Source organism: Martes martes (genome assembly GCF_963455335.1).
Source record: "Martes martes genome assembly, chromosome: 10".
Lineage (NCBI taxonomy): Eukaryota > Metazoa > Chordata > Mammalia > Carnivora > Mustelidae > Martes > Martes martes.
The window spans coordinates 21,039,671-21,053,739 of NC_137898.1; the positions used below are offsets into that span (position 1 = coordinate 21,039,671).

General features: G+C 57.2%; 1 protein-coding gene across 2 annotated transcripts in view; it reads right to left on the reverse strand.

The window, feature by feature from the left end:
• Window positions 1-10,194: 10,194 nt before the first annotated feature.
• Window positions 10,195-14,069, reverse strand: part of CD82 (CD82 molecule) — a 49,969-nt gene continuing 46,094 nt past the window's right edge. For both annotated transcript variants that reach the window (XM_080816425.1, XM_080816426.1), the window contains 3 exons: window positions 11,940-12,146; window positions 11,365-11,448; window positions 10,195-11,110 (listed from right to left, as the gene is read on the reverse strand). In XM_080816425.1, the coding sequence (XP_080672551.1) occupies window positions 11,033-11,110; window positions 11,365-11,448; window positions 11,940-12,146 (369 nt within the window). In that variant the 3' untranslated portion in view covers window positions 10,195-11,032. The remainder of the gene's footprint in view (window positions 11,111-11,364; window positions 11,449-11,939; window positions 12,147-14,069) is intronic.

Genomic DNA, 14,069 nt, shown 5'->3' on the forward strand with positions numbered 1-14,069 from the left:
GCTGCCCCCGACCCCCTTCCCTCTCAAACAGGATAGATGGGACATCACACTTGGATGTTCCCCTGGGGCATCCCAATTCCTAGAACCCCAGACTTGGCCCACAGGGGGTCTACTGATACCTTCTTCTATCTTCTAGATGGGGTCATTGTGGGAAGGGAACTGGAGACCCCTGACCCTTGTATCTTCATTCCCAGTCCTCAACCTTGGCCCCAGTGCCACCTCCTTCAGGAAGCCCTCCATGCTCCTTTCCCTCACCCATCCTCTCAGACAGCAGGACAACCCTGGCCCCAAGCCTCTAGGCCATGTTAACAGTGTATCTGCCTCCCTCTTCTGTGGATTTCCTCTCTGAGCTTGGTTCTAAGCCAACATTTCTCAAACTGCCTGTGTACATGAAGTCCAGGCTCCCGGAGCCCCTCACAGTCCAGGGATGGGACCCCGAATCCAGATCTCTAAATTAGGGTTCAAGTGGTGGTTAAATCAGACAACTGTGGACCAGCACTCTAAGCACTATTGCCTGAGTTATTTTTCCATTGCCTGATTTCATTCTGGCAGTGAGAACGGGGTCCATTATATTCATCCGTCCACCTAACCATTCATTCATTCACTCGTTCATTCATTCATTCATTCATTCAGCAAATACATCTTAAGTGCTCTTTCTGGGTCAGGCATTGTGCTCAATCTGGGGGCAAGGTGAGGAGCAAGTCGGAAGCTCTGTCTGCCCCGAGGAACTCAGAGTCTGGGGAGAAGACGGAAACCCTAACCAGCAGTCACAATTCATAGTCACCAAAGGTCACCCCAACAGGGAAAGGAAGCAGGGAGCCTGGTGCTGAGAGCTCGTTCCGCACCAGGCAGCTGGCTAAGCCTGCTCGTGTGCTAACTTACTTGGCCTTTGCAGCAACCGTGAGGGTGAGACTATGACTGTGCCCGTTTCTGAGAGGAGGAACCGAAAATGACCCACTTGCTGAGGCTTGCACAGCTCGGGCGGGCAGAGTCTGGATTCGAACCTGTGGCCCGTATGTGGGCAGCAAGGTGGCATCCTTTCTTGATGCTTCAGAAGAAGGCCACGGGAGGACTCAGCAAGGCCACCATGTCATTATGGGATGTGACAGGCAAGCTCCCTGAAGGCTGATGGGAGGGAGAAATGGGGTTAGCCAGGAGAACAGGGGGAGACTCATTTCCAAGCGGGAACAGAGGAGTTCAGGACATGAAGGGAGTCTGGCACACAGGCTGGCAACTTGCTCTACGACATCAGGATCCACCGGCAGCTGGGGCACTTGGCAGGGCGTCCAGGCACCTGTCACCGTGAGCTCCCCAAGCAGGGAGGCCAGCAGCTGTGCATCTGAGCCCCTAGGCTGGGTTCAAACAGCCTGTGGACACCCACTTACCAGCTGCGTGACCCCAGGGAGCTCCTTAACGGCTCAAAACCTCCTCAGGGGATAAGATTCTCCCCCCATTGCCTGGAAGACCCTTGGGCCTCCTAGCCTATCACCTCTATAGCCCTCCCGCTCCCAGACACACACCTGCTATAGCTCCCAGAACATAAGAAGGCTCCTTGCAGCTAGATTCTGATTGACCAGGACATCTGGGTGGGGCTGGATGCCAGCCTGGAGGAGGCAGCCTCCACAGCGGCTGGGCTCTGAGAAACTGGGGAGGCCTACAGCTAAGTCCCTACCCCAGGGATTGCCTTCCTTCCAGCCCAGACTGTGCCTGAACTCCCCATTTGTAAACAGGTCAGCCAGGAGGGGCAGGGCACTGTGCCCAGCGCCTGGTGCAGACAGATGGCCACGGTCCAGCAGCAAAGCAGAGGGGTGGGCCAGCGGGCGGGGACCAAGGATGGCGGGGACTTGTCTGCTAGACACAGGGGAAGCAGGATGAAGCGTGTGGTTCTCCCGGCACACGACCCCTCTTCCCAGACCTGCTGTGCCCACGGCAGTCCACAGGCCAGCTCTCGAAGTCAGGGAACATTTGCCAACACCCCACTACCCTTTCTCCTCCGGGCCCTCCAGGCCCCTATCTGCCATATACAGATCCCAGTGGAAATTTCAAAATCCCTTTATGAAAAGCCACAGCTGTGGTGACGGAGAAAGCAGAGGGCCTGCTGAAGTCAGTCAAACCCGGAGTGGGATCCTGCCCTGGCCACGTAGCAGTTAGGTGGCCTCAACTGACCACGGGGTGGGGAAGCTCAGCTTTTCCATCTGTGAAGTGGTGGGGGGGGTGATCCCAATGACCACAGAGTCGCCAGCAGGAGAACCTGTGCTGAGTGAGGGGCTGGCACATGACACAGGCCCAGGAAATGTCATGGGAGAAAGAACATTATGGAAAGGGGCTTATGACAGGTGCTCAAGAAATATTTGCTGATTAAATAGGAGGTTGAATGAAAAAAGAGATAAATGATCCCCACATCTGTGCTTTTGTCTCTCTTTCTAAAAGCACACTGGAATTAGAGCCACTGGCTGGGGGAGAGACAAGAGCAGGGCGGGATGTGGCATAACTCTTGGGGAACGGAAGGCTGAGAACATTCTCAGTGACGTCAACCCCTGTGTGCAGAATACATTACACCCTCTCCTTGCTGCTGACTCGCGCTGACATTGAGGCTCGTCTGCGAAGGTGACTCAGGGCTGAGCTCCTGAAGACAGACTTGGGTTTCAATCTTGTCTCTGCCCCTGACTCCTCATGGGGCCAGAGGTGAGGATGATCTTCCCTGGCCCTCCATTTTCTCGCCTATAAAGTGAGGATCCAAGGACCAACTCTCAGAGCCACTGGGAGGATTAAGTGAGGTGATCTCTGCCTAGAGCTCGAAACTGGGCCTAGCAAAAGATGGCTGTCATTTTTGCCATCATTCCCTAAGGCCGACACTGTATCAGCTAGCTACTGCTGTGTAACAACTAGCCCCAGATGTAGGGGCCCCAACCGCCATCTATTTAGCTCATGATTCTGCATGTCAAAAATGTAGGTTGGGCTCAGCTAGGTGGTCCTTGGGTCCTCTCTCACATCTGTGGCCGGCCGTGGGTGAGCTGGGTGGCTCTGTGTCCGAGGGCGTGCTGGCCACTTGCCTCTCATCCTCCAACAGACTCACCTGGGCTTCCTCACGGGCAGTGGCAGAATTTTGAGACAGAGAGAGTGGAAACTTATGAAACCTCTAGAGGCTTGGGCTCAGGATTGGCCCACTGTCCCCTTCCCACATCCTATTGGCCACGGCAAGCCACAAGGCCAGCCATGATTCAGCGAAGAGCTGACTATACAGTCACATTGCCGAGGGCATTAACACGAGGAGGGGAAGAGAACAACCATTTCTGCCAACGACCGACCAAGAGACCATAGGGGACAGCTGGGACAGGAACCAGGTCTGTGGATGTCCAGGGCAATGATCCCACCTCAGTAGCCCTCTCTGTCCTGTGACACCAGCAGCAAAGACAGTTGCTCTCCCGATGGCTTGGCCACTCCATTTTCCACCCTCAGTCAGAGGCAGGTTGGCACCTGCGAACTCTCTGAGCCTCAGGAGATCAAGACCAGAGTCCAAACACGGCTGGCCACACACACGCCACACACGGAGTCACGGGGACCTCATGGCCACCTCCCCTCGGTCCTCAGAAGAAGGAAACACACACACACCCAGACACCGCAACCCCCCCCCCCCAACAGGGCTGCCCCAGCCATCTACTAAGTCAGTCATTGAACTATCCCGACGAGGTGGTCTTTATACCATCACAAGCTCTAGACAGTGTCCCTCGGCCACCTGGGAAAAGGTTTTCTGTCCATGTGGAATCCACGAGAGGCCATGACATTCACATTCACGGTTTGATTGTTCCTGTGCCTCCTCTTGAACCCTGGGCTGGCCAGCCTCCTGGTGGAGTGGCAGCTCTCAGGGTACCCCTGGCAGTGAGGACAGCAGGTGACAACGGCCAGACTGGGGACAGGCTTCTTCCATCATCTCCTGTGCTTTGACTGGTGGGTAGGGACTGACTTGAGTGTCTGTCTCTGACACAGGGTACCTCTTCCGTTTAAGTTTGTGGCTCTTGCCTATGTTCCCCCTCTAGCTTGCCGGCTCCGTGACACCAGGGACTTCACTCATCTGGCTGAGCCCGGATTCCCTCCACAGAGCCGGGCATTCAGTGGGCACCCAATAGTTACTGCACAGATCAATGGATGAAATGTCAGATGTCATTGAGTCAAGCCTCTTCAAAAAGGGTCATCCCTTTGAGCACTCCCTTTAGAACCAGCTGTCTTTATTCCCATTGGCCTCCCCGGTGGAGGAGGAAAAGGATGCAGAGTCATGGGCTCCAGCAGCCAATCCCAGTGTCTCCCCTGGGTGGTCGTCAAGTACAGTCGTTCTGGTTGTTCACTGACAACTCCAGGGGAGCTGTTTCAGACCACAGCGTGAACCACTCTTCCTCCTCGACTGGGGCAGAGGGGCAGCCTGCAGCACACCATGTAGCTTTTCCAAACCTGTTTCCACACCTGATGGGGGCCAGGGGGTAGCAATTGTGTCTCCTCTTCTGGGTGGGGGGAAAGTTAAAAGTTAACACTATGTACATGATGGCTGCTGAGAAGACAATGATGTTGCTGACTGGGAAGGGGACAGGGTCCAGAGAGAGGCACCAGCCTGTGCCTGCTGGTTTCCCACCCTCTCTCCTCCACTCCCCCCACCGCCCCCGTCTGCTCCCCAAGGCATGCCTCACCCTGCAGAGCTGGCCTATCTCCTGCTCCCAGCCCTCTGGCTGGGGTCCTGTTCACAGCATCCATCTCACCCTGGCACCCCCTCCCTCCTCCTTGTGGGCTCCCTCAGACTTGGAGCCGGGCCCCTCTGGGGAAGGGGCTCTCTCCTCCCATCCCAGCGAACACAGGAGGCTTCCTGGCCCCAAGGCCCAGAGTCCTCTGTAAACTAGCACCTGGAGGATTGACTAGTGGGAAGAGAGGGTCATTGTCACCCTGGAAACCCCAAGCTGGGCTCACCCAGATGTGTGACACAAGGGCAGAGGCTAAACCTCTTCACTTCGGTCAGCTGCCACCAGCACCCTCCACCCTCCAAGAGGCTGCTGGGGGCCTCTCTCAACCCAAACTTCCATCCTTCCCTCCCCTGCAGCCTCTCTGCGTTTTCCACTGTTTCTGTCGAGCTCCACACCCCCAGCATCCTGCAGGAAAGCCCACTCCAGTTCCCAGAGGACCTACTTGAGGCATCTGAGGTGACACTGGAGGGGGGAGGGAGGAATTTGCTTCTGGAACTGACATCGCCCCAGCCCTGAAGGCAGGTGTGTGTGGGGGGGTGGGGAAGGTGGAAATGAGTTCAGAGGGGGCAGCTGGGTGTGGGGGTGGGTACCCCCAGCTCAGATGGCCTCGAACGGCCCCTCCCACCTCCCACCCACCGCACCTTCCCCAGAAGCAAGGAGGTCCCCCCCCCCCCCCGCCTTCCCCGCCCCGCCGTGGTTCTCGGGCTGGCCGCAGTTTGCTTCCTGCCCCAGTCCCAGCCTCTTGGACCAATCCGCAGTTCCTGCCTTGGCGGCACCAATGTTCTCCACTGGCCTGTTCCTGTCCAGGGAGGGCCAGTGCCAAGGGATGCGGGGTTCCGCTGAAGCTCCAAGCCGTCACGGGAAGAGGCTGCTGGGGGAAGCAGATCACTGTGTCTGTTAACTCATGCGACCACCACGATAATACCGGGAGTTTGGCATGACAGCCTCCGTGTCACGGCTGAGTCTGAGAGGTTGCTTGCCCAGGAGCAGGAGCTGCCCAGTTTGTTTCTGTGGGGAAGGGGCTGCCTGGGGGTGGCGGGGGGCGAGGGTGTGATTCCTGCGGGAGTGTGGCCAGAGGGGAAGGGGGCTGAATGTGAGAGCTTCCGCACCCTTTCCTGTTTGTCCACTCGCTGTTCATTATGCTACTTCCTTCCACAGGACGACAGAGGCTCTGGATGGGCCCCAGGGGGTCCCTCAGCAGCAGTCAGTACGGACCAAGCTGGAGGCAGCGATGGTGGCGGCGTGTGTGGGCGGCATGTGTGCACACGTCTAGGGGTGTAGGTGATCCCTTATATTCACCAGAATACAGGTGCCATACAGCCCAGGATCTGCTTTTCTTCACTGCTGTGTTCTTGGGAGACTAGAACAGTGCCTGGCACAGATGAGGTGCCTATTTAAGTATTCATGGAATGAATAAATGAATAAACAAACGAATGAATGAACGAATGAATGAACAAATGACTGAATGAATGAACGAACAGACGGTGAGCAAACGAAGCTTAGCCCACAGGTTCCGGAAACTCCAGAGAGCAGCCAGATACCTGACCAGAGGCAGTGTGGCAAGCTGGGGAGGAAGTGGTGGCAGTCCTGGCCTGGGAGAGGCCCTGGGGGCTAGGCTGTCACTAGGGACACTAGCCACCCTCAGCACCTGGCTCCTCGGCCCAGGAAACCCACTCACTTGGAAGACCCCAGGGACGGGGCTGGAGGAGACTCTGCCAGGAAACAGGCAGGATGGGGGTCTGCCAGGGCAGGTCTGGAACATTCCAGGCTGGCAGACATTTGACCTTTCCTGCCTGCCCAACGCTGGCCACAGCTTAGTCGGAGGAGATGATCTGGGTTCCCTCACAGCTAAGAATGGACTGAGTGCTCAGGGGGTGGCAGGGCCTGTGTGTGTGTGTGTGTGTGTGTGTGTGTGTTTGTGTGTGTGTGTGTGTATGCACACACTGGGCTGACATCCGGCAGTACTTGCCTATACAGCCATAACAGTTACAAAAATACTGGAATATTTCTGTCCGCCCCAGGCCACCCTCTAGTCTCCCCCACACCTCCTGCCTATCCACAGAGAAGGAACTTACTCCGGTTCCAGTCTGGCTCCCATGCCCATAGTCAGTGTCTGTGCCAGACCAAGCCCCTTCCTGGACACGGTCATCGACTCCCCAAAGGACCCAGAGAGCAAGCAGTATCCTGTCCCCATGCTTCCTGCCTGATCCCAGGGAGCCATGGGTGGGCTCTACCCAGGGGCATCCTCGCACCTTCCTGCCCTGTGTCCCAGCAACCAGGCCACCATGGGGACCCTGTGGCCATCACCTGAGCCACATGTCCCTTGGCTAGGACATTCATGGCAGAGATGACAGCCTCGGAGTGCCCCTCACCCCCACAGAAGGCCTCACAGCCCCTCAGCTGGTCCAGCAGCCCATGGAGGGAGGCAAGAAGGATGGAAGCCCCAGGTGGGGGTCGGGAGGGAGGAGCCAACTTGGGAACTAGAGAAGCCGGACTCTGCTCCCTCCCTACGGAATCTCACAGGCCTGGGGACAGTGGGGGGTGGGTGGGAAGGAAGGCAGTGGAAACTGGCCCCTCCCCCGAGGTAGGAGTGAGGGACCTGGCAGACTCAGTGCTCGCAATGACCAGATGTCACCGAAGTCATGCCGAGGTCTGGGTCTGACAACACAGCCCAGCCTGGGGGTGGTCCCAGGAAGCCTGGGAGGCGGTGGAGGCAGGAGGAAGTCTTGAGTCAGATCCATGGAGTCCCAGGGCCGGCTCTGGTACTTTCCAGCTGCAAGGCACAGGGGACAAGCCTCAGGAGGAAGCTGGCCGGGGGTTCAGCCCATCTTCTTAATAACTTCTGACATTTTCTCAGCTTTCTTTAAAGTAGTTTGCAAACACAGATTTGAGCTCACCCCTGCTCTCCGTGACCCAGGGTCACATGGGAAGACTGAGGAATAGCTAGATCCAACCCAGGTCCCCGGACTCCCTGCTCTTCTGAAGAGCCAACCTGAGAAGCAACATGGACCCTCCCCAAGGGTGGAGATGTGAGGCCCCCACTAAGATGGCAGGACCCTCAACCAAAGGCTGGGTAGAACCTTCTACCTTCTCTCCTACCTGCCCAGCCGCAGGGAGGCAACCCAAGGCCACAGAAGGGATCTGCTGCTGACACCCACAGCTGGTCCCATTTAATTTGGGGGCCAGCAGGTGGCCTGGGACAATGGTCCCCCTTGCCTGCCTGCCACCCCATCCCCCACCCCCATCCTTGAGACTCCCAGCCTCAGCCCCAAACCCCTGGGCATCTTGGCCAGCCGACACCCGCCCCTGCTCTTTGGGTGGAGTTCTCAGCTTTCTGGGCCATCCTGGCATCCCCTTCTTTCCCCCACCCCAGCCTAGAGGGAGTAAGGAGGGGAGACACACATGGGGGAAGGGGCCCCCAGTTTCTCTGTGTTCATGATTGCTAGCCCCACCCAACACCAGTGGCCTGCTGGAACCCTGAGAGACCACGTGGACAGAGACCACAGTTTGGAACACACAAGCTCCCTGGTGCCTGCTTCTCCCCAGGTCTCATGCCTGGAGCTCCCCACAGCAGGCATCATGGAGTGGCAGGAAAACCCCACCATCTGGTAGCCTACACTCTCCTGCCCCATCACGGCCCAAGTCCTTCTCAGGGAAGCCCTCCCCGAGACCTGCTAATAGGGAATGGTCACGTGGGCACTGAGGGACCTCCGAGCTGAACTGGACTGTGTCCCCGCCCCACGCAGCTCCTCATCTAGCTGAAGCCCCGGAGTCTCCTTATCTGACTGGGGAGCCTGGCCTACAGCCAGGGACCAAGGCTTGTCTCTTAACTCAGCCTTTCTCCCTCTGGAAGGCCATCACTGGTGCAAGGGTGGCATGTGGGTCCCTCCCCTGGGCAAGAGGAGGCAGACAGTAAATGTGGGACGGCTCCCAACTCCCCAAGCAGCAGCAAAATGTGGAGGAAATTAGTTAACCATGTGTTCTTCATTGTCCTCATCTGTAAGTTGGGGATAATGAACATGGGCCTCCCAGGATTATAGGGAGTCAGTCAGTTGACAGTCAGGGGCACTAGAACCGAGCAAATGCTATTCAGGCCCCAATTACTATGTACAATTGTCATCCAATCACTTTGCAGGCATTCAATGGGTCTTCCTGGTTCCTCATTGGCAGATGCACAGCTTCTGTCCTTGCTGCCCTTAACCAGCACAAGGTCAGGCACAGGGGGCTTGTTTATGCCTTCTGCTCCAGTCACGAAGGGATATCAAAGTTTGTGTGTTTGAAGGTGGGCTTGAATTCTAGATTCCAACCAGCCACAATCTTCCTAGTAGCTAAGCTATGGAAGCACTGGGAAATGAGAGCTACAGAAATGACAAAGTTTCCCTTTTTGCTTTGGCCTCCAGGAAGCTCAGAGAGAAAATTACTTCAATTCAACTGAACAACTACAGTTCAAAGATGGCAACTGCTTTCATGTCCCAGGCCAACTGGATTGATGGACAGTACTGAACTGGTAAGGATCCTGAGGCTGCAATGAGTAACACCAGCTTGGAGCGTGGCCAGGGTGCCTCTGGGCTAAGGAAATGAGAACGGTGATCAACTAGTGATGTCTGCTGCGAGTACAGCAGTGAAGAACACAGGATGTGCACAGCGTGGATTCACCATCACCAGGTTGGCCAAGTCGGCTGGCCTCATTTCACCCATGTCTGCACTTCCTCGTAAGCTCATATTTTCCCTGTTACGGTTCATGTTTTATTACATGTACTTGCCTACAGAATGAGGCAGGTTATAAAGGAAATAAGCTGGAATGGCTTCCCTCCGAGCCCTCAGCCCTCTGTGCAGGCTGAGAGCCTCTGATTGCAGCAGAGACCAGGTTCCGTGGAGCTTAAGGGTTCTTCAGCCCCCTGGGGCTGACCCCATGTCCTTCGCAGGCCAGAGTGTCAGCCACAGAAAGTCTCTTGCAAGAAATTAATTAGGTTCGGATCAACAGTTGCACTGTTCCTAAGATGCGCCCCACCACCACCTCCTCAGTGAAGACAAGGCTGTCTGGCTTGCGTGCCCCTCCTCTGCCCTGCCCATCTCTCTTGGGGGAGCCTCTATAGCTACAACTTATTGAGACCAGAGAATCTAAAAGCAACATGATTCAGGAGTCACTTGGGAGAGCTGCTGAAAATGCAGGTTCTTTGTCCCCAGCCCAGATCTGCTGTATCAGAATCCCCGAGGCCTGGAACCTACATTTTCACCAGCGCTCCCATTGGAGTGAGAGACCCACAGGGCTGAGGCTGGCGAGGAGCCTGGAGAAGCCAGAGTTTGGGCTCTGCCAGGCTCCAAGGCTGGGCAGCAGCGCCACCTGGTGGGCCCTGTGGAAACACCTCCCAACCAGTGCCCCTTCCAGCCCCACTTCAGGGTAGACCACCTCTTTCCAGTTTGTCCTCGGGACTCCAAAAGCAGCACCTCCAGGCAGCAAGCGGGATCATTACAAATCCTCTTTAATGTTACTTGTCAAATCTTGGACATGTTTTATAGAACTGTGCACAGAGCCCCTTCCCACTCCCTCACAAGGCACAGTCTCACCCACCCATTCCCTTGGGGGCAAAGGACAGGCCCGCCTAGCTTCTCCAGGGAAAGCGTCCTCCCCGCTGCCTTCCCTGGACAGCTTGGGATCCTGGCAAATGCAGGACCAGCTCTGTGTCAGGTCCCGAGGGTTCATCCCCCCGATTCCCTAAGCAGCCCAGAGCCAGTCCAGATTCCCCGACCCAGGGGGCCCCTTCTTCGGTCCAGCTCAGAGCCTCATCCTCGGTTGATCTGAGCTGGCCTGGGGATGGGCTGCTGCTCCTAAGAATGTGAGGTAAATCCCACCCTCTCCCACTACCTTCAATGAAAATGTGAAAACCAAAGATAGAAGCCTGATAGTGGAAAAAAAAAGTTTACCCACGCAGTGGGCAGCCCCTGGTGCCTTCTCCAAATCCCACCCCCATCCCCAATGTACCTTTCCCCACCCCATGTACACAGCTCCCAAGGTGGGCAGAGACCCCGTGGCGCCTGTGCAGGGACGCTGCGGGAGCGTTCTCTCTGGGAGCCTACGCGAATCCCGGCAGGCAAGAAGCGAAGCAGCCACGGAGCCGCTGGGGCTCAAGTCTGGAGGCAGAAAGGTAGGGAGATGGGTCCAGGCCCCAGAAAGCCTCCCCTCTCCAGCCAGCACAGGACGGGCACGGGGAGTGAGGTGGGCGGTGAGCCTAGAGCAGAGCCTGGAGACCCTGAGGAGCCTGGAGGCTGGGGGACTGGCAGGGAGGTGGGGGACAGCAGCCGCCTCAGTACTTGGGGACCTTGCTGTAGTCTTCAGAGTGGACGTGCCGGCACAAGCAGATGGACAGGAGCATCCCCAGGAGCTGTCGGGGCAGAGGGCAGGAGTCAGAGGGAGGACCCAGGGCAGCATCTGACTGAGCAGGTTGGCAAGGGTCCTGGGGCTTGAGCAGGATGGAGTGGACCCACAACTAAAGCCTCAGGACCAGCCTGTGGCTCCAGCAGCAGAGGCGCCCAGAGAGGGGACAGTGGTCAGGCCGGCCTGGCCTCCCTGAGGCCATCAGCGGGGATGGTAGGGGTGGGGGCAGGGCGGGGGTGCTGGAGGGGAAGGGATTCAGACCTCGATGACAGCGACTCCCACACAGATGCCTAGGATGATGCCCACGTTCTCCTGCAGCCAGGCCTGCACCTTCTTCATGCAGCCCTATGAGGGGAAAGCATGACCACGTCACCCCACCATGCAGCCTCACCCCACCATGCACAATGGCCGGGAGGCCCCCTCGACCTGGCCCAGAGGGCCGGCAGAGCGGGGTCTGTGTGTTCCCTGACTGCGTAAACCAACAAACATGTTGATGCAGGTACAAATGACAAGCAAACAGGTGAATCAAAGGCAGGAACAGCTAAGTGAAGGAAGGGAGGGGAGAGGGAAGGAGGGAAAGAAAGAAGGAGGGAGGAGGAGGGAGGGAAGGAAAGATGGATGGATGGATGGATGGATGGATGGATGGATGGAAGGGAGGGAGGGAGGAGGAGGGAGAAAGGAGGATGGAAAGAAGGAAAGAGGGAAGTAAGGGAGGAAGGGAGGGAGGCTGGAAAAAAATGGGAGCTAAGGAGCCGCCCAGGCAAGCCTGAGTGGCCTGAGTACCCAGACCCCAGGGTGCCCCAAGTCCAGCCCGGGCCCCACAGCCGTCCACATACCTCATGGTACACAGGCCAGTACTCGGGGTTGTTCCCGCTCTCAGTCCTGTTGCTGTCGAAAGCCTCACAGAAGCCCTTCCTCACCATGAAGCTGTCCTCCTCCTCCCTCCTGGCCTCGCAGGAGCAGGGGTAGGTGATGTTGGTGCGGTTCATGAGCTCTGCGTTTTCGGTCCAGTTGTAGAAGCTGACCCAGCCGCAGCACTTCACCTGCCGGGAGACCAGCTGCTCAAGCCCACAGCTCTCAGGCAGGCGGCCCTCCAGGGGGAGGCGGCATCTCCCAGGACGGAGGCTCAGATCGACCACTTTCAGACCCCTCCCTGGGCCCAGCAAACCACCGGGATCAGTTTAGGTTTCGCTCTGGCTTCTGGGAGCCGCAGGGAATTTAAAGGGGCGTTCAGGAAACACACACCATAAACATTAAAACAGCAAGAGACAAAAAGTCAGGGGCAGTAGAAATACAAAGCAGCACAGGAGGGACGTTCAAGTTGAAAGACAGGACACAGATAAGTGGGACAGAGCAGGGCAAACAACACACAGTTAAGAGTGTGGGGTCTCTTGGCAGGCTCAGTCCATAGAGCACGCAACTCTTGATCTCTGGGTCGTGAGTTCAAGCCCCACATTGTGTATGGAGCCTACTTGAAATAATTAAAAAAAAAAAAAAAGAGCGTGGGGTCTAGAGTCCAGCTACTGGGTTCAAATCCCAGATTTGCCACCTACCAGCAGCTTAACTTTGGTTAAAGTGCTTTCCTCAATCTCCTCATCTGCAAAATGGGGTAACAAAGGTTCCTAACTCAAAGGGCTGTTAGGAGGACTCCCCGGGACGAGACAGGCCAAGCTTCCGGCTCTGATCTGGACGCTCAGGAAAGGCCAGCTCCACTTTTAGGTGCTATGTACATGTTAGAATTGAGATCTGGCTCTGAGCTTCCTGGTTGTCAAGGTGAAAAAGGAGATATGGCCAATTCTGCCTTTTGGAAGAGAAAAGGTTCTAGCTCCAGAGGGGAAGAAGGCCTTTCGAGGCTCTCGAAGGGGACCCTGAGGGGCTGTGGATCACATCTGGGCTTGAATTCCTGAGAGGGCTGGGATGTGAGGAGCTAGGCCTGTGCTGGAAAGGCCCATGGGAAGGTGGAACCGAGTCGGGGAGGGCCTAGGCCAGCTGCCAGCCCCGGCTTCCTCGTGGAAAAGGGGATAGCGAGAGCCACTCTGCCGGGGTCCCTGGGAGGATTAAGTGGGCCCGCAGGGTAAGCTTCATGTCCCCGGATGGGTGCGTGGGTGGTCCTCCCTGCTTCCCTCCCAGCTCAGGGTGGCGGGTCCCTGACCAGCACCCCGGTGACCAGCAGGGGGCGAGCCAAGCTCAGGCAGCTGCTGGGACAGGTTCCTTCCTTCTGTCCTCCTCTCATAGGCTTCCAGCCTGGGCCAGAGGCCAGCACTGCTGAGGGGCGCACCCAGGCCCTCATACCCTCATCAAAAGGTGACAGCGCTCCTTGGCCACCACACCAGGCAGAGTCCCCAACCCCGCCTCTTGCCAAGATCTGTCCCCGGCCACCACGTGCCCTGCGTCTCAGGGGTTGCGTGGGACCAATAAACCCTCATCATCAACAGGCCACCAAAGCGCTGTGTAAGCGCCATGGGCTTCACACACTCCTCTCACATGAGCTCGGGTCCAAGGCCCTGTTTGCCAGACGGGGACCCAGGCCCTGCAAGCCGCAGAGCTGATAGTCCCAGCCTCAGGGGCCTGACTCAGTCAGCTTTCTTAACCACCGTGTCAAGCGGCATCTGACAGACATCTGAATGATCTAGAGGCCTCACCAGCTGCAGAAATCCCCCAACCAGTCAAGTGCTTCCCACGGCAGGGTGCGCACCATCTCTCAAGGGACCCGCCTCTCCCCCAGGCTCCTCGAAGGAGGGACGTGTTCATCCCGGGACACGAGGGTCCCCCCCAACCTCAGCAACTGTGGGTCAAACTGAACGTGTGAGGAAAACATCCCACAGGCACTGAGTCCCCCAGCGGACACAGGCCCCCCGATCCAGCTCCATCTGGTCCTCCTCACCAAACACTGTGAGGCAGGAAACACTACCCTCCCCTCTTCACGGCCCAGAAAAGGGATGCGCCCATGTGGTCTAGACAGAGTC